The 20,573-nt window shown below is 38.0% G+C and overlaps 1 protein-coding gene across 12 annotated transcripts in view; it reads right to left on the bottom strand.

Moving 5' to 3' along the window:
• Window positions 1-20,573, bottom strand: part of epb41a (erythrocyte membrane protein band 4.1a) — a 61,765-nt gene that overhangs the window by 19,579 nt on the left and 21,613 nt on the right. For 8 of the 12 annotated variants that reach the window (XM_030411908.1, XM_030411907.1, XM_030411914.1 and 5 more), the window contains 8 exons: window positions 19,723-19,875; window positions 19,540-19,637; window positions 19,100-19,275; window positions 17,698-17,945; window positions 13,038-13,112; window positions 11,649-11,696; window positions 10,655-10,717; window positions 8,306-8,476 (listed from right to left, as the gene is read on the bottom strand). In XM_030411908.1, the coding sequence (XP_030267768.1) occupies window positions 8,306-8,476; window positions 10,655-10,717; window positions 11,649-11,696; window positions 13,038-13,112; window positions 17,698-17,945; window positions 19,100-19,275; window positions 19,540-19,637; window positions 19,723-19,875 (1,032 nt within the window). Of the gene's footprint in view, window positions 1-8,305; window positions 8,477-10,477; window positions 10,526-10,654; window positions 10,718-11,648; window positions 11,697-13,037; window positions 13,113-17,697; window positions 17,946-19,099; window positions 19,276-19,539; window positions 19,638-19,722; window positions 19,876-20,573 lie in introns of all 12 variants that reach the window. The other 4 variants (XM_030411905.1, XM_030411906.1, XM_030411912.1 and 1 more) reach the window with 4 other exon arrangements.

Here is a 20,573-nt window from a genome sequence, read left to right on the forward strand (position 1 = left end):
CACAGGTTCTCAGCAGTGGATGGAGTATTGAGGAAGAATATAGAGTAACATAAAAAACAAAAGTTAGGATTGCTGTAGTTTATTTAGAATTTCTCTCCCCGTTTTTCCCAAAGCTTTTGCACATTTTTTACATAGTTTTCTGACATAATTATTTAACTTTATATTTTATTTATAAACCATTTTTATTACCTTGTTCCGGGTGCCTCTGTTGATTTACATTATTATTTAAGTATTTGTTTGATATTTATTTGTTTATTTTATTTAATACTGTGTTTTTTACATATAAAAGTCAAATCTTTGAATTTCAGGAGTGTATTTTGACACCCCCGCCCCCTATTTTTACCAAAGCTTTTGCACATTTTTTACATGGTTTTCTGACATAATTATTTAACTTTATATTTTATTTATAAACCATTTTTATTACCTTGTTCTGGCTGCCTCTGTTGATTTACATTATTATTTAAGTATTTGTTTGATATTTATTTGTTTATTTTATTTAATACTGTGTTTTTTACATATAAAAGTCAAATCTTTGAATTTCAGGAGTGTATTTTGATCCCCCCCCCATTTTTACCAAAGCTTTTGCACATTTTTTACATAGTTTTCTGACATAATTATTTAACTTTATATTTTATTTATAAACCATTTTTATTACCTTGTTCCGGGTGCCTCTGTTGATTTACATTATTATTTAAGTATTTGTTTGATATTTATTTGTTTATTTTATTTAATACTGTGTTTTTTACATATAAAAGTCAAATCTTTGAATTTCAGGAGTGTATTTTGACACCCCCGCCCCCTATTTTTACCAAAGCTTTTGCACATTTTTTACATGGTTTTCTGACATAATTATTTAACTTTATATTTTATTTATAAACCATTTTTATTACCTTGTTCTGGCTGCCTCTGTTGATTTACATTATTATTTAAGTATTTGTTTGATATTTATTTGTTTATTTTATTTAATACTGTGTTTTTTACATATAAAAGTCAAATCTTTGAATTTCAGGAGTGTATTTTGATCCCCCCCCCATTTTTACCAAAGCTTTTGCACATTTTTTACATGGTTTTTCTGACATAATTATTTAACTTTATATTTTATTTATAAACCATTTTTATTACCTTGTTCCGGGTGCCTCTGTTGATTTACATTATCATTTAAGTATTTGTTTGATATTTATTTGTTTATTTTATTTAATACTGTGTTTTTTACATATAAAAGTCAAATCTTTGAATTTCAGGAGTGTATTTTGAACCCCCCCCCCCTATTTTTACCAAAGCTTTTGCACATTTTTTACATAGTTTTCTGACATAATTATTTAACTTTATATTTTATTTATAAACCATTTTTATTACCTTGTTCTGGGTGCCTCTGTTGATTTACATTATTATTTAAGTATTTGTTTGATATTTATTTGTTTATTTTATTTAATACTGTGTTTTTTACATATAAAAGTCAAATCTTTGAATTTCAGGAGTGTATTTTGAACCCCCCCTCCCCCATTTTTACCAAAGCTTTTGCACATTTTTTACATGGTTTTCTGACATAATTATTTAAAGCCCCTGTACAGACTTTACATTTAGTGTTGATTTTGGCGGCCCCGCTGGACGAAAGCGGTAGTGTTTTGAAGGAATGAAGACTGCATTTCCCATGAGCTCTAGCGCCCACTGTCGTGAAGGCGTTTGTCTGGCCGGCGCGTGTAGATTTGTTTTGGAAACGTCGGAAAGACGACGGGACTTGCTTTGAAAACTTTTTTTTTTTTTAGCAGCTATCTGCAGCGTGCATATGGACGAGGTAATGTGTTTATTTGTATTTCTACTTAATATAATATGCCGCCGGTGAAACAAAGTAATGCTGCTGTTGCACTGCAATTTCCCATATATATATTACCCACGGTGCTACAGCGCTAGCGTTACAGCAAAGTCACAGTGATTGTGATGGATGTTTTGTTCTAAGTAAGAAACTGAATCATTTATAATGACAGAGGATATTACCGACGCATCGTTGCAGGTCGGCTGGGCTGATACACAGCTGAAAGGGATGCGTGATCTAAGACGTTTGTTGTCGTTTTCACGAGTGTAGTATCTAGAGCTAATCTAGTGGTAACGTTAGCCAGCTTTGTTGTAACAACATGAATTCATGTATTGCTGTAAACTACGTCCCGCATTACATTTCATAAATGAAATAAAATGTACAAACCTGTCTAGGAGGAATCGGGCGAATTATGGATCCGACCCTCCCTTCAAGCCCCGCAACTCTCTCCATCTCTGGAAGGAATCGCCAATGTTTATCCCTGTTTTAGCCCTAGCTCGATCGGATTCCCTCTCTGCCTTTCGTTGGTCTTCGGTTCTAATTCTTTTTCTTTTCTTTGTCTCATTATCAGCCATGACAAAAGTTTTAGCTCGGTTAGCACTGGCTAGCGTAGCAACAAAACAGCTATGCCGTATCCTAAATGTCGTCAGTTCCGGTCTGACTGCCGTAAATCGTTTCGTCAGTGGTCCGACCCGACCAAGGCCTTTCAGAGGTATAGAATAAGACTACTTAGAAAAAGCGTATCTTCACGCTGATGGGCTCATTTGCTGTTGTAGGTAACAGAGACACATCAGCAGAAACCAGAGACTTTTCTATATCCAGTTAAAAACTCCGTACAGGGGCTTTAACTTTATATTTTATTTATAAACCATTTTTATTACCTTGTTCCAGGTGCCTCTGTTGATTTACATTATTATTTAAGTATTTGTTTGATATTTATTTGTTTATTTTATCTAATGCTGTGTTTTTTGCATATAAAAGTCAAATCTTTGAATTAAATTAAATTATTGAACTAAAGTGTCCAAGCAGCAAGTTTGGTTGTTGAGGAACGGGAAGTTTTGGGGGGGACGGAGGCGGAGTAGAGACAGCGATAGAGACAGCGATATTGAGAGTTGAGAGATTTGTGACATTTAGCGCGTGTGGAGTGTGTAGTTAGTGTGTTATGTAGTGTTTGGTGTAGTGTGTTTAGTGTGTAGTGGAGTCGGTTTTTTGTTTAATGAGTCAAAACAATGAGGAGACTGCTGAATGTTGAGCAGGCAGTGCAGCTCTTCATTTAGCTGGAAGGAGCTCAGGCAGACCTGAGCATTGCCTGCATTTAAATGTAAATAGTTACATATAACTTTGTAAATTTTTAAAATGTATTCACATGTTTAGCAAAGAAGAATTTATATTTGCATTATAAGTAATAAAAAATGGTTTGTTAAACATATTTGTGGTTTTCACAGTAAAAAAATTCTAACCTTTTCTACTCGGATTTTATGTTTTTTTTGTGATTTTAGGTCCATTGTTTTAATACAGTATGTCAAAATAAAAAAAACAACTGTACAGTCACACATGTGAGGTTGTGCTGAAAATAATGACACCAAGTAAATAGTTTTTACGGTGAAATATAATGGCAAAATCAAAAATAGTCAAAAACAGCCAATTATAGCGAATATCGGATTTCACAACAAACCTAAATATCCCTGACGCCCCACCTTCAAACACAGCCTCATTTGGCCATCCATGAAAAAGCTACTTAACCTCCCACTTTTCTATAGGAATACATATTTCCTACGGGCACTGCACTAGTGTATTTAATTACTGTCTTCATTATCTTGTTCTGCTCACGTGAATCCATAAACAAGATAAAGGAATCTTAAATCTCAAATCCCATAACCAAGAGCACAGCAGAAACAGGACCATCTATGCCCTTGGCTGATGAAGTTATAGATTAAATTTTAAACTCAAGTACCTTTTTTTTTTTTTTTTTTTTTAAATAACACATCTTTAGACCTCCATCTCCATCTCTATCACCTATAACTGCCTGTCCACTCCCGGGTTCCGGGTGGGTGGTTCTCGAAATAAGGACCTCTTTGCTGTGAGTTAAGTTCAGTTCTACAGAAATGCTCATCACATCCATTTTGTCTTACTGCAAAATACAATTTGTAAGATATCACTCAATAGGTTTCAAAGTAAGCAAAAGTCAAAAAACCAAGATCGTGATTCATTGGTTCCTAGAAATCACTTGCTCTGAATGGTGTTCTGTTATGTCAACCAAGTGCACTTACAGTTTACAAAACATGGCATAAGTAGGCCTACTTTAGATAGGAGAGGTCCCATCACAGTGTATATATGGAAGGGATGTCACATAAAAATACAGTCTTTCTCTGTTTCTCTGCAGCACATGTGGAATTGCCAGTAGACAATCCAACAAATGGAAAATGGAAAAAGAGGTAAATATGTATGTAATGCCACAAGAACACAATAAATTTAGCATAATTAGCATGATCGTAGTACTAAAATCACCAAACGAAAAAGTGTAATCTGCTAATAAAAATACTGTTTTCTTATATAGCAGCCAAATATTGTGCTTCTATCAATAACATAAGCCTAACAAACAAATATACTCATAGACATTGCGCATTAAAAGGCACGTCAAGAGGATAAAGGAATACTACAACTAAAACTCAGTTAGTTGCACACATACCATCATTCATCTCTTCCTGAACAACAACATCCTCCCTCTTCCCATAATCCCTGCCAACACCCTCCTTGAGTTCCACTTTTCCCAGGGATATATTTACACCTCCTTTCATTAGGGTTGCCTTTACCATCGGATCAGCTATTCAAACATACCGAGGAACCCAGCAAAACTTTCTGTCATGGATAAGTATCAACACCCGTGTAAGACGACCAATATTTGTTTTGATATAGCCTGATAAACAGTTAGTACCATTGTAATGTGAAACACGAAGTTCACCACTAATTCTCCATACAACACAATTTCTTGTCTCTGGTCATTATTTTGCCTATTGTTGGCCTAGCAGCCTCACAGTTAAAAGGCTGTGCATAGAATAAACACCGATCAGGCTTAACATTATGACCACCTGCTTAATGTTGTGTTGGTCCCCCTTTTACTGCCAAAACAGCCCTGACCCGTTGAGGCATAGACTCCACTAGAACCCTGAAGACCCCCCAGATGTTAGCAGCAGTTCTGTTAGTTTGGAGGTGGGGCCTCCATGGATTGGACTTGTTTGTCCTGCACATCCCACAGATGCTCGATTGGCAAATCAAATACCCGCGAGCGCATTTTTTTTCCCCGAGCGCTTTTCCAAGCACTGGCGAGCTCCCTATAATTTTCAGGGAGACAGAAGTAGCCTAGATCGAGAATATGAACAATACAGTTTTACCAAAATAAAAAATGTCTGTGTGCAACAGGGTCCAAGTTACAAAAAATGATCAGCATTTTATCAGATTAATGTCAACGATGGAGGAAAGAAAAGACAGCACTCGGACAAACATACTGAAGTTCATTGCTCTGTGTGACATTTTGCAAACATTCAAGTCAGGACACCAAATCGCAATACTTATCATTCAGGCATTCAGGGCTGTGTGGTTTGTCCCGTTTGACCTAGTGGTGTTGCCGTACCCTGCTATCCGATTGGCTAATACGCTCCACCAATTATTCGGGGATACAATGGTGATTGGCATGCCCCCAAGGCCCGCCCCCTTACTGACAAAAACGCCCATTAAAAATATTCACTCGCGCGCGAGCAGAGTGAAAGTTTTCCCGAGCGAGGAGAGGAGTGTTGCGTGAGCAAGCAGTCTGCGCGCGCGCGAGCAGGGGAAAGTATTGCGAGCGGACTCTGCGCACGCTCGAGCTGTTTTTCTCCTCGCAGGCCACAATATTGCTCCAGGGGGCAGAGATGCAGGATGAAAAATAGCTCGCCAGTGCTTGGAAAAGCGCTCGGGGAAAAAAAATGCGCTCGCGGGTATTTGATTTGCGCCATGGATGTTTTATTTGCGCGCGTGGATGTTTTATTGTGCGCGCGCGATTTATGGCAGTATTCTATGCCCATAGGAGGCCAAGTCAACACCTTAAACTCGTTGTTGTGCTCCTCAAACCATTCCGGAACCATTTTTGCTTTGTGGCACATTATCCTGCTGAAAGAGGCCACAGCCATCAGGGAATACTGTTTCCATGGTTTGTGTCAAAGTAAGATCCACATGGATGGCAGGACTCAGAACATTGCCCAAAGCATCACTCTTCCTCTGCCAGTTTGCCTTCTTTCCATAGTACATCCTGGTGCTATGTGTTCCGATGTAGTACAAGTACAATTCTCTCAAAAATGGTTCTAGAAGTCACTGTGTATATGTTTACTTTTTTAAAAATCTATTTTCAACAGTAATTTTCCTATACATTGATTCACTGGGGTCTCTTACCTGCAATACCCACTTTAATGCTCTCATTTCAATCAGCAGTGCAACAGTTGGGTTTTAAAAGCCCAACAACAGAGCCTAAATGCTTTGGTCTGCAGAATACCTTATGAGCACTTAGGGCAGCAGAGCCATAAAAAAATATCTATATAATCAAGCATAGATCTTATCATTGCCTTGCATTTAATATGCAAATTCGGCCAGACTTTTCATGACGTTTAACACTTTATCACATCTGGTTAGTATTTTTGCAGTATGAATAGCAAACTATCTACCTAATTTTTTTTTAATGTTTCACTTTCTCACTTTACATGTGAAGTCCAAGGTTGTATGTCTTCCCTCTGAAACCAGAGATCATACATTTAGACTTTGACGCAGAGACTTTAAAGCCCCATTTGTCTGCCCGTTCCTCCACAGAAACTAAATTCATTTGAACTTGTTTTAAAATAAAATCAGCATTTCTTCCTCTTCTTCAAATAGCACCATCATCCGCAAATAAAGACTGATCAAATTTAGTGTTTCTAAATATACTATTTATCAGTGTAGTTAATTTGGATTGGGCTCATTACGCTAGCGGGGTACCATCTCCTATTTCCTCACTGTCTGTGTCCCGTGTGTTTCCCTTAATGAGTTTCGTATGTTATTTATTACCTCGTCTATTTAGTCTGTATGTTCCCTTTCCATGTTTGTCTTTGTGCGTTCAGCCTTACAGCCTTTTGTCATGTTAGTTCCTCCTGTGATTTGGGATTTTTGCTTTATTTTACCTTGTGCCTTGCTTGTTATTGCATTTGATTCTTGCCCGCTCCCTGTTGGACTTGTATCCCAGTTTGACTCTGTATGACAGCATAGAGTCCAAAATGCGATTACTGCTATCAGTGATAGCATCCTCTGATAGCAGTAATCCCATTAAAATGAACTGACAGTCAGAAATGTTGTAGTATAAATGCAGCTGTGACTCCAAGATAAGTCACAAGTATGACTTCTCTCTTTGCCAGTGCCAAACAGAGAAGTTACTTGTTTCAGCTAGACAACCAAATATTGTCTTCTACAGTTATGCAGCCAACTGTTTTTTATAGCCAATGGTGATGTTATGTAAACAAGTACACCAAGCCCCAAGAAGTATTACTGTTTCAATCTAAGGCCTTTAAAAACTACTTGCACAGCATGACAGTATCGGGGTGATGCTCCAATATTTAAAAACACTATATGTTATTGTTTTACTTTTTTCAGTTTACCACATTTTAACTAGAAGCATAAAAACACAAATCTCAGATTACTTAAAAGTTAATAAATTGATACATACAGGCTTGACAGTGTTGACCTGCTCCACCCTGTGCCAGGAAGCGCCAGATAAGAGAATCTTTGACTCAGAAACGTTGCTAACTACTCTGTATTAAGGAACAACTGTTGAAATCCTACACACACACACACACACACACACACCACAGCTTCTTCACATTAGCAAATATGAAAAAGTCCTGAAGTGTTTAGTCCCACCATGACTGCAGTAACTTGAAAACAGTGGGATGAAAGCCAGCATCATCACCAAGTGGCAGATCAGTGTACAGTTTTAGATGATAAAGTACATTGTAGGCATATTCTCCATTGCAAACAACAGTATATTTGTTCAATACTGCACATTTGTATATGTCTTATCCATAATAGTCCTCCATGAAAGTCTGTACATATGAACGTTTAAATAGTGGGTACATACAGCGTGACTTCTGCAGACCCATAACTGACCTGATAACTAACCATACAGAGCGAGCAACTGCCCCTCGCTCTCCCAAAGGTTAAGGCTATGTCTTGAACTTTAACCTATCACTGATGTGTATTAAAAGGCCCACATCAATCTACACATTCCTGTCATGGTACACATTCCTGAAATCAGTGCGATTCAGCTATTCTTCATGAACTTCTAGCATATTGACATTCCATGAAAAAACACTTTCCAACAACTTGGAAGTCTTTACGGACGATCTGACACTGTGGAGGAATGTACGTCTATTCGGGAATAATTGTAGTATGAAAATACTGTTGCTGTGTATTTTCCGCCCACTTTGGTGGACTCACCACTGCTTGCAGCTGGCCGTTGATGCTTGCTGTGCAGAAAGGCAGGTTGATGGAAAGACGCTTGTCCCACTCACTGGGTCGAGACTCCGGTACAGACTCCATGAAGCTCCTCTTCAGCTCACTGATGCTAGTGTGGTGACGCATTATCTCGGTCTGGGTCTTATCCACGTCCTTCAACAAGAATGTCAAAGTCAGTGTAGGTAAAATAACAGTTATAGGAGAGACAACAAGACAATAAAAAAAGGAGAAAGGAATAGGAAATGAGACGACTATACGACCATAAAGAAAATAAAGGCTGTGTGAGTAGAGAAAGGATATAATGAATGACCCAGATTGGAAAAATAAGTTTGGAGCTTTGATTCTTCTACTTCTATTGGATTGAGTCTGCCAATTCCTAATGGCATGCTGAGGCCATGGAAATGTTATGTTTCTGACAAACCAGACACCAAACAGCATTTGGAGGAGTCATCATCTGTTTCCTGTGATCCGGGATGTTTTTTCAACCCAGCTGAAGTCACTGAAATTTGGATTTTACATCTTTTCTCAATCTCCCAGCAGAAAAAAGCAGCCGATGCACAAAGGGTGACTCCTGATTAGTGGTTATTAATAAAGCACAGATTCACTGGTTTACAGATTATGCCTTTATCAATGTCAGCAAGAGGAGATGTTTGATTACATATTACATGGAGGTGTCATGTATAGCTGGAAACCTGCATATGGAGAGAGCAGGTCTGTTGGAACTAAAGCAATGGCAATAAATGATGTGCACATCCAGCATACAAAGGAAAAAGACAGGTAGTCGTTACATTTAATATTTCAAGCGTCCAAAAAAGTACGGTAAATTAAGACAGCAAAAAGGAATTCAATGGCGCTGGCTAATTATGTATAATTATAACATTTTACCCATTTTTTGCAAACCCTGTTTTCAGGGTCATGAATGAACTTCAATATCTACAAACATATACTGTTAAAGCTACCAGATTGTTGATAACAATTAGGTTTTCAAATAGTAATTGTTTTTTTCTGATCATTGTAATTTTGTACCATGTGATCTGCCTATTGAAGCCAGCGATTTTCTTCAGTAAACTGTTGCATTACTACAATTTAGCACGCTTGCAGTATTCAGTAGGCTGACTTCCTGTTTCTTCCTCATGGGATCATACACATGTATGTATTCTCTACTTCACATTCAAACAGCTTAACAGTGATTGAATGTTCTACTTGAAGAAATTAAGCTGGAAGCAGTGCTGGGGTAGACCTGGAGGGCTAAGCTAGGCTAAACACATCCTGGAGCACCTGGAGACACAGTAGCTCTCTTCAGGACATGGAGCTATTGACCAAAATGTTGCTCTAATATTTTACAGCCACAAAGTGGAAGTGTGATGCATCTGTGGCCACCATGTAATCAATTACTGCATATTTAAATGAAGGCAGGCTGAGTCAGAGAAGCAAAGATGTACAGTACAGACACATGAAGAGGGGCGTGACATGTCACATTAGTTGCAGAGCCAGAGCCTGGTAATGGTGTGTGGTGTGGAGAGGACAATAAAAAGTCGGTCAAGCTGAAGTGATTACTAATAATTATCCATGGGTTTGTAACTATGTGTTTCACTACACCTTGTCTTATGATTCAATGACAAAATAAAATATATTAATCTATGCAGCTCTACAAGGAAAAAAATCACCAACATTAGCTTTTCCAAGCTAATGTAACATATCATCCCTCTCTGATCACAGTCATCAGGGCAACAGAAATTACAGCATAAGCATTGTCAGGGAGTTTGGTCTACAGTTCACACTACATTAATCAATGAAAAGAAACTAGAAGAGGAACAAAAGTGCCGAAAATCTAAAAAGCACAGAGAATTATATGACTGGGAAAGGACAGTAATGTATTTACTTTTTTTATTTGGATTTCTTAGAGATCCATGTCTTTACATTATTGAAAAGAAGCAAAAATATTGTTGTTGTTGTCTTCAACAGTAAGTGTACTGTAAGTTTGTAAAATGGTATTATAGCTTCTATCTCAGACAGTTGTGTTTATTTCAGCACCAAAGGCCAAACTGCAGTACCAGTTTAAACTGAAAAAAGAGACCTTCCCCAGTGGTATATTTCACAGAAATTAAATATGAAATGACAAAGACAATGTCAAAGTGAAATGACACTACTTGCATGAGAATCAGAGAGGTAAATAGTGCATGCCATGCCTTTAGGGTTAAGCTGAAAACAAGATGAGAAATTAAGAGAGACAAGCATCAAAGCAAAAAGAAAATAAACGGTCACTGACGCAGGCAGAAAAACAAGACAGCGAACAGCCAGAACAGATATCTGAAGACTGAAGATACAAACCTCCAACATTAAATTGCTATGTCTGATATAAATAGTTTCTCCCTCAAGTTTCTTAGCTCTTTTCTGTGGAAAATGAGGAGAAAGGAAGAGCTGGTTGAATTCATTCAAACAGTTTATTATCTGCTTTGCAATGGAATCCACTGAGATGACGTGAATAGCAAAAAATAAAATAACTATGAGGTTGCAGGAACACAGAGTGTGGGTTTGCAGTTCCCGGCGGGCCCAGCTCAGCAGAGGACAGGTGAGGAATTCAGCAACATGCACACCAGTCATGTGTATGAGAAGCCAGGCGCACTTACTGCTGTGAGGAGAAGTCACATGCTGTGCATGCAAAAGCTGCTGCAGTTCAGTGCAGTGTACAGGAGGAGCAGCATCACGGTGTCTGCTTTTCGCTTTAAGCATTTTCATATCATAACATTATTTTCTCTTGTTGTGATATTCACATCTCAACTGTGATGACAACACAACAATTTGAACATTTCAAATTGAACATTACTTGACATGCTTACTGATAAAAATGAGCTTATGTATACATATATATTATGTAGCAGCACGTACATTTAATTAGGTGTGTGTACAGCCAAATGGTACTCAGGTCTCCATCCAGCACTTACAGAGCAACATTGGAATTCATTTGGAGTTAAAACAGTCTAAATTAAGTCCAAACAGAAATTACCAAGCAAGGTATGCGTGAAAATCAAAGGGCTCCTCTCTCTTACAAATGTTATTGTTTTAAGCCACAGTACCCAGATGTTTATTTCTGGAGAAGAACCCAAATGTTTAACAAGAAACACTGTTGGTCCTTGGCCATTGGGACATTCTTATACAGATGATGCAAGAGTCTTCACAGAAAGAAGAACAACGAATAAAAGCACTCTGTGTCTCTGCAAATGAAAACAGCACTCTCAGGCAACAGAAACGCAAATCAAAGTATCTTCATGTGTGACTGATGCAGAGATGGGGGTGGTGAGTACCAGCTCAGGAGTGTGCTAACCTTCCTCACTTGCACCAACTCCATCTTTGTTTTGTCCTGAGGAGAGCGCTGCTCCCCCATCAAAGGAAAGACATAGTTAGTGTATGTTAAGGTCCTGTGTCTGGCCAGCGTAGCAAACATCCATTTGTAATATAGTAAGAAAACACATGCGTGAAAGACTTAAGTGGAGTAACACTTCCCATGACAGTTAAACTCTTAATATCTGACTGAACTGACTACATAAAATTAAAAAGTGCTATGTTCAAAAACTTAAATTCTCAAATAAAAGCCAATAATAAAATAATGGCCAAGTGTCTGGTATGAACAAATAAAAGCAGCGAGTTCCCAAAAATTAATGAACTATTAAAAGAGCTCATGGTAAATTCAGCATAGTGGACATTCTCACATCATGCTTGCATCTCACTTTTAAGGGGAAAGATTGGTTCGATAAGGCAAATAATTCAGGTCACTTCAACTTTTCCACTTTGATGAGTTTAAAACTGCGCTCAGTGACACTCATCACTTCCTGCTCTTGGAAGTAGTGGGTCACATGAAGTGTCAGTGAAATAGCATTCATTTGTCTGTATTATGTTAGTTAAACCTTTAATATATCTGGTTTTGTTTAGGCCATTGTTACAATACTGATAATCAATAATCAGGGCAAATATATGGCAAAATTAGATTCTTAAATAATTTTCCATCAGTGTGATTAAGAACTTTGATTTTTCACATATTTAACTTGGATTAGGCGAGAGCAGAAATTTTGTCAGTGTCATTAACAATTGGAATTGTTGCTCCTGTAGGGTGTATATACATATATGTATATTTTGATATTGTGATCTACAATTACATGGCTCTGTTGTTGTACTTACGGAATTATTGCCCTTAAAATGTACATTATACTGAACATTATGGTAAATGAGTAAACATGGTAGGAGTGTTGAGTCTCCATTAAACGCAAACTGAAACAGTGAAAGCGATCATGGAGAGCAGGGAGGAGAAGGGAGATTTCTTACTTTCTGTGACGAACTGTAATAGAATATATAACTTTACAATGTATTTTTTATCTTTTAAAGAGGCCTTTGGGTATAATGATCTCTTCTGGTCTATCAAATGAAGGCTTTGTTCACTCTGCATTTGATTAAGTTAACGCCACTATTTCATACTTCATGGTATGTATCATCCATAGTTTTCTCAATGGGGTCTACTTCAGTTCTTCTCTTCTCCTTGTTTACCCTCAAAGACAGTGCATGCTGTTTTATATCTTTATTTTGCCAAATACTCTATATGTATTTGTATCCATATTGCTCTCATTTCTTACACATTGTACACAGTGCATAATATATTGTATATAGTGTTAGTTATAGTTTTAGCGTTCAACAGGTTCAAACATGCATCGAGCAAACAAACCTGACTCTTTTTCTCTCTTTCCCCATTGGCAGTGGTCACAGAGGGGGAGTGCCGCCGCTCTCTCCTGGCCAATGTCTGGTAGCACAGACAAAGCACACACTTCAGGATCAATTAAAATCCACGACCAGGGCTAAACTAAACTCTTCTATTTCCATAAAGAGCTAAAATAAAAACATGAAACTATAGTTCAATAGGATTTTGCAACAAAAGTAAATCACCACAATTATCGAAAGGTTTGCCATTATGTTTGGCTACATACAGTTTGGAAGGTTGAAAAAATTCCCAAATCTGCAACTATTTTTTTTTTCTCTTCTAGATTTAAACTTTTGTCCTGTTAGTAGACAAATAGCAGCTTTGTAAACAGTGGTCTTTACTACCATTACTTTCATTCTTGTGGTATTTACATCTATTTAGCTGTCTTAATTTTCCAAGTTCTTATTTAACTTATTTCCTTCAGAGTTCAAACTGATTAGGATAATGATAGTGTAGCCATGCATATGCTAGGAGTCTCTGTTGGTCAAAATATGCTGCTTTCATGACTTTTAAGAAGTGTGGGTATATACAGTATGTATTTCTTCCTCCATGGGCTTATGTGTGCATGCAGCATGTGCTGGATGTTTGCTTCTGTATGTCATTGTATTCACTGTGTAAGTTCGATATAAAACCGATCAGAAGATGGTAAGTTGTTGCATGCTCTTTTTCCCTGCTAGTTTTAAGACTTCCCTTTAAGGTACTACTTAACCATTTGGTAGACCACACTTTAAGTCACTATATTTCATTGATAAATGCATTAAGCTTAACTCAACCTGAATGAGTCATCTCTACCATTTGGTGTAGTTGTGCAATGCAAAAAAAATCCACTAGATGGCACTGTGTCTGTGAGCAGTATGCCTTTTCAGCATTCCTTCAAACAGGAAGTGACACAGCGAAAATTCACTCGTCCTTTGATGACGCATATCGGCAGGACTTTCAAATGTAAGACTATTTTGTTGACATATTATCATTTCAGATGAGTTGTTAAACAGAATTATGTAACTTAATTCAACAAAAATAAGTCCCATAAGGGTCAAATAATTTTTTCAAAACGTGCTCTACCAAATGGTTGAGTTGTCATTTTATGGTAAAGGTAGAGAAGCTAGCTAATTAGCTAGCTAGCTATAATAAATTAGCTATTTACAATGAACAAAAGGGTTAGTGTTGTTAAAATGTAAAAGTTAATTTAATGTCATTCACAACCTCACATGTGTGACTGTACAGTTATTTTTTCATTTTGACATACTGTATTAACACAATGGACCTAAAATCACAAAAAAACATAAAATCCGAGTGGGAAAATGTTAGTTTTTTCACTGTGAAAACCACAAATATGCTTAACGAACCATTTTTATTACTTATAATGCAAATATAAATTGTTGTTTGCTAAATTTGTGCATAAGTTTTTGAAATTTACAAAGTTATATGTAACTATTTACATTTAAAAGCAGGCAATGCCTCAGGCTCAGGTCTGCCTGAACTCAGCAGTTTCCTCATTGTTTTGACTCATTAAACAAAAAAACGACTCCACTACACACTAAACACTATATAACACACTAACTATACACTCCAAACATGCTAAATGTCACAAATCTCTCAATTCTCAAAACTCGCAGGTCAAAACCTTGCATTGCCACCAAAACCAATTTGTGCTGTTGCATGACCACCAAAAATATTTGTTGTATTTGTTTTATATCGTCTTTAAAACTCTACAAAGAAGACCTTACTGCACAGTGGTTTAAAGTAGTCTGACCATATAACAATGTCTGTAGAGCTTAGTGGAGGTTTTCTTTTTCTCCCACTGACATTAAAATGAAAAAAACAAAAAAAACAATTCTAATCAAATCTTGTGTGAAGTTTTGCACCGGCACAAATACACACACACACACACACACGACACACACACACACACACACACACACACTTGATGTGTTTGGAGCCATCAATAGCAGAGAGAGAGAGAGCAGAATAAAGGCATCCAAAAAATTCTGATTTTTTATTGGTCAAGAAATTGCACTTAATGTGACTTGTTCTGAATGTTGTTCTTTTATTATGAACAGACGTCTCAACCGTTTGGTAGAGGACTATATCTGAAATACTGTAGGGTCTAATTAAAAAAAACTATTGATTGTTGTTATTGTTATCATAATTGAATAAAAAATACAAAGAAATATTTTTTCCTTTGCTTTTTTCTTGGTGCGTACCTTAAAGACCTCCACTTAATAAACCACATATTGACCCAGGATCTCTATATTTTCATAGACCAGTATCCAACCTTCCCTTCTTCTCTAAAGTCTTGTAAAAAGCTGTGTCCCAGCAACTTTAATGCTACTTATTTAATAATAATCTTCTGGAACATTTTCAATCAGTCATTCCACTGAAACTGCCCTTACTAAAGTGGAAAAATTACATTCTACTTACTTTAGTCTAAAACTCGACCTCATTGCTTCTGTTACTGGATCTGAGCTCTGCATTTCATAGCATAGATCATGTCATGATATATGGCATACTAGTCATAGATCATGGCATTGTCTTGTATTCCATGACCTATGACTAAATCAATTTGGCATATCTGGCCTGGCTCCCATTTGGTTAAAATCTTACCCACCTGAAAGAACTTAATGGGATTTTCCGGTGTAAGTTTAATCCATGGTCTAAATCACCGTGAAACTGTGCTAGACTCCCTCTCGAGAGATCAAGTTAGCAGACCGCTAATTTACGGAGTTTTATCAACCTCAGAAACGACCACACGACAACAATACACTGCAGTAATGGATCCAAATATAAACCGCCACCAAAAAGCCACAAATAATGCTCAGAACAGCACCAAACTTCAGAAACAGTACAAATAGGGTCTCAGCACATGTGCCTTTAAAAGCTGATGATAAATCACAAATCATGAAATTAGAGACCTGCTTGTATGCAGTGAAGAAGTGGATGTCAGAAAACTTCCTGCACCTGAATTCAGATCAAACTGAGATCCTGGTCATTGGCCTGCTCGACAGAGACACCATGTTGATCAGGTGACAGTAGCTCTTGACAACTGTGTTATTTCTCAGTTCAACTGCCAATAATCTTAGTGTTACATTTGATTCTACCCTCTCTTTTGATCAGCACATCAAAGCAATGACCAAGATCGCTTTTTGCCACCTGCGCAACGTAGTTAAAAATAGGTCCTTCCTGTCCATATCTGACGCAGAGATCCTGATTCATGCCTTTGTTTCTTCTAGGCTGGATTATTGCAATGCCTTATTTTCAGGTCTGCCGCGCGAGAGCACTAAAAGTCTTCACATGGTTCAGAATGCTGCAGCTAGAGTCTTAACAAGTACAAGAGAATTTGATCATATCACACCAATCCTAGCCTCACTGCATTGGCTCCCAATTCATTTAAGAGCAGACTTAGGATGATGACAGACACAATTGTACAAAACACATATTGATATATATGTATCGTCATACCCTGGGCCCCTCTGGTTCATTGATCTTTCCTTTCGCGTTAATCTGTTATTTCTGTAAAATGTGATGCCTCTTCACTCTGATCACTCTGTCTATTACTAATTATCTTGTGTGGCCTGCCCTGTTCAAGGTCAACATGGTGGTCGTGTGGCTCGAGCACCACTTGGCAGTGCTTCGTCCTGCTCAGTCATCTCCTGGATCCACACACTCTACATATATCATAATTTGTATCAGATATTCTGTCATTGCAACTTGTAGACTGAGATTTTGTTGTTCTTTTCTGTACATCTTTCTGTACATCTATTGCACGTCTGTCCGTCCTGGGAGAGGGATCCCTCCTCTGAGGCTATTCCTGTGGTTTCTTCCATTTTTTTTCTTCTCCTGTTAAAAGGTTTCTTTTCCCCTCAATATGGCAAGATTTTCCTCACTCAAATCGAGGGGTCTAATGACAGAGAATGCTGTTCACTGTACAGATCGTAAAGCTCACTGAGGCAATAGGATTGTGATTTTGGGCTATATAAATAATATAGATTTTAAATACAAATTTTAGTTCTGTGACATTTGCTCACTGCTTAAAGTTGATGATTGATTAATGGGTGGATGGCCTGATATAATTGGCTGGTTCACGCTTACATAAGCACAACTAACATTTAGTTTTACAGCAAGAAGACAAAGAAATTGAATGATTTTTTGGCAAACATTGTTAAATAGGTGCACAATATTAACATGGATGTGATCTGAATACCAGTCTCCTTATTCATCAACCTATTATTCCTCCACAGCACAATGGAGATTATGATTCCAGCTGCACTGTTTTGTTGTCCTAATGGTAGGCTGTCACAGATCTGGTGACTCAAATTATGATTAAGCAGTTATGGCTGGTTTGCATTTTAGAATAATACTGTGCTATCAAGTCTGATATTGAATTAGATTTGATTTAATTAAAGGGTACTGTTAGATTTGGCAGAGATTGGCGCTCTACAGAGTGCCATTCTATTTCCTAATGTCACCAAGGGGGCCCTCAACCAAAGATTGACTGTATTTCTTTATTAATAACCTCTTCTCTGAGGCCTCTTCCCTAACCTCTGATTATGGGTGCCCTCTAACCTCTGTTTTTGTTCTATAATGATGCCTGATGGTTCTTGCGATGTAAAAGGATAGTGTCTATTACCTTGATTTCTGGAGTGGACTCTGGTCTGCGACTGTGGCTCTTAGTGTACTCAGGTGGCTGACTCCCCGGCTTTGCCTCTGCCTTCCTGTGAGCAGGGCGGCGGTCTTTAGGTGTGGAGCCGTCATGACAGTCAGAGCGAAACAGGGTTGGTAGCAGCGGTGATGGGGTTGCCTCCCCAGGAGACACTGGTGACATAACGGGAGCACTGACTGGACGAGTGGATTTGTTGTCTGGAGTTGACTCAATGGCTAGAGTGGACAGAGAGGAGAGACAATGACCTCACTTCAAAAACAAAACAATACAAATGGAAATTGGTATCTGCAGCTTTCAGAAATATTGGAAATTCTTTGAAACAACTGTGATGTGATCTAAAAACTTACATCTGTAAGTTAATGCCATGTTTGCTTGGCCTTGTTTTGTATTTTCTAACAAGCCCTCATAATATCAGCTGATCATGAAATGATGATAATGTCCATTCATACATCCATTATTTTGTGACACTTATCTGAGTCTGGGCCACTGTACACAAGAAGGCCCAGATGTCCTTTTCCCTAGCCACATCCTCCACAATAAACTGTATTATTCACTGTTAATGTACTGTATGTGATCGGTGTTGAGGACTGGATCGCTTGTATGCAGCCTGGCCTATTGTTGTTTGTGTTTAAAATGCTTGTGTGGGCTTGTGTGTGTTGTTATCGGCTATTTCTATTATACTTGACGCTTGCATTTGCCATCTTAACAAGAAATTATTGTTCTCAGCTGTATGTGATGGGAAAATTAACTGGTGTTTGAAAAGGTAGCTTGAGATGGTACACTGGGCAAATACACTGTGTAGTAACGTGTTCTATGAGAAGCCACTTAGGCCAAAAATACATAACTCATGCTTAGGCCCTGGTCGTAACACATACATACATACATCCATACATACATACATACTTTACTTGCACATACATATATAATGGTACTGAGCCCTTGCACATACATTAATACTCAGTAGTGTATATGCGTGTGAGAATGCATAAATGTGTTGCGTATGTAGGTACTTAAAAGTGAGTATATATGTATGTGAAAATGAATATGTATGTATGTAAAAGTGATTTAATACTTGGGACTTTGGAATGATTCAATTTTTTTATTTTTGGCTCCATATTAATTATATAATTACAATTAAACAAATGTTCAGAATACTCACTCAATGTAGCTGAGTAAGTTAGTAAGAAAAGTAAGAAAACGACTTGTCCAAGAGCTTGTATTTTCATTTATTCACTATTTATTATACCATTATTGATTATGGTGAATCACATCGTTTTCCCTTAAATGGTTACAAACACACACACACACACACACACACACACACACGCACACGCACACACACACACACACAACACAAACAGCACTGTACCTCCATCGAGGCTGCGTGAGTTCCTCTTGCTTGAAGAGCGCTGGAAAAGCGGTGCTGGTCTGTCAATCAGAGAGCTCGCCTGTCTGGTCTGAGCCTGAGTGCGACCACTGTAGCGAAACTTAGAGCCCAACGCCAGGAATTTCTTAGGAGTGGTGACCATCTCAGTGGAAGTCAGCCTGAGCACAAAAAAAACCCAAACATTGATACTGATCTTCTTATTTGACTGTCGGGCCGCCAGCTAGCAACCATATTCAGTAAAATGTCCACTATGTAGCCATGTTGACAAACTGACTTAAAGAGCACATTACCTTGGGAATCACAAGCAAACTCCAAGGCACTCTCTATTTTTATAGCACATTTCATACAACAGGCATAGACTCAGTGTGCTTAAACATACCCAGAAACATACTGTTCAATTTTTTAAGGATGCAATATCTTACCTGAAGAAGGTGTGATGCTCGACACACACCTTCCACAGCTTCTTTGCTGCCTGATAATTTGGTAGTTTGAAGCCAATTGCACTCTCATACTGTTCCACCTGTTGAAACGAGAAACAGAAATCTCGTGAAAACAAGCAGAGTTTTTACAGGTGGATGAAAATGTGTGTGATGAAATGACTGTACCTCAGAGGGTCTTATTTTGATGAAGAAGCTGCTGCGTTTGTATGAGACCTTGAGGACTTTGGGCCATGGAAAACGATTGATCCTCAGTTTGTCTTTGTAAACCATCAGACCACTGGAGCAAACCCCCAGCATGATGTCAACACCATCCAGATCCTGACAGAGACACGCAGAAAGACAGAACAAAAGATCAAAGATCAAATGTCAACAAAATATGCAGATTTCAGAGAGCTATGACCTTCTGAGGAAACCGAGCCAAGCTGAGCCGAGCCTCTGATGGACCCCACCTCCGAGTGGGCCGCAGTGACGTTTCATAATAAGCACCTGCTTGTGTGTGTGTTGCATATCGATACTCAGCTCATGTCTGTCAGTACTTTCGTAACTTCTAACTGAATCCTGTTTCTCTCGTCCTGTTTTTGTTAGATCAATTTAGGGCAATTTTCCCTGCGCTCTCTATACTATTACCTCTTGTTAACAACTATAGTGAAGAATCTTTAAGAATACACACACATTTTTTTTTTTTTCCAGAATGTTCCTTCACTGTCAGCCTCAGTAAAATTACTCTTTTTTAAGATTTTTTGTGGCATAGACACCTTTATTAGCAGTAGACAGAGAGGGGGAGGTGACATGCAGCAAAGGACCTCTGGACGGAATCGAACCGGGGTCGGCTGCGTTTTATGGCATGCGCGCTATCCACTTGACCACCTGCACGCCTTAAAACTACTCTTGATGTAAATGTTATGTGACAGTTCCAGTCAATGTAGAAATGCAGATATCAATGATGCACCTGATAAATAGTTCATCTACATTTAATATCTTCTGCTTTTTATTTAATCTCCAGGCTGCAACTACAG

The sequence above is a fragment of the Sparus aurata genome, chromosome 3 (genome assembly GCF_900880675.1).
Source record: "Sparus aurata chromosome 3, fSpaAur1.1, whole genome shotgun sequence".
In the NCBI taxonomy this organism is placed as follows: Eukaryota; Metazoa; Chordata; class Actinopteri; order Spariformes; family Sparidae; genus Sparus; species Sparus aurata.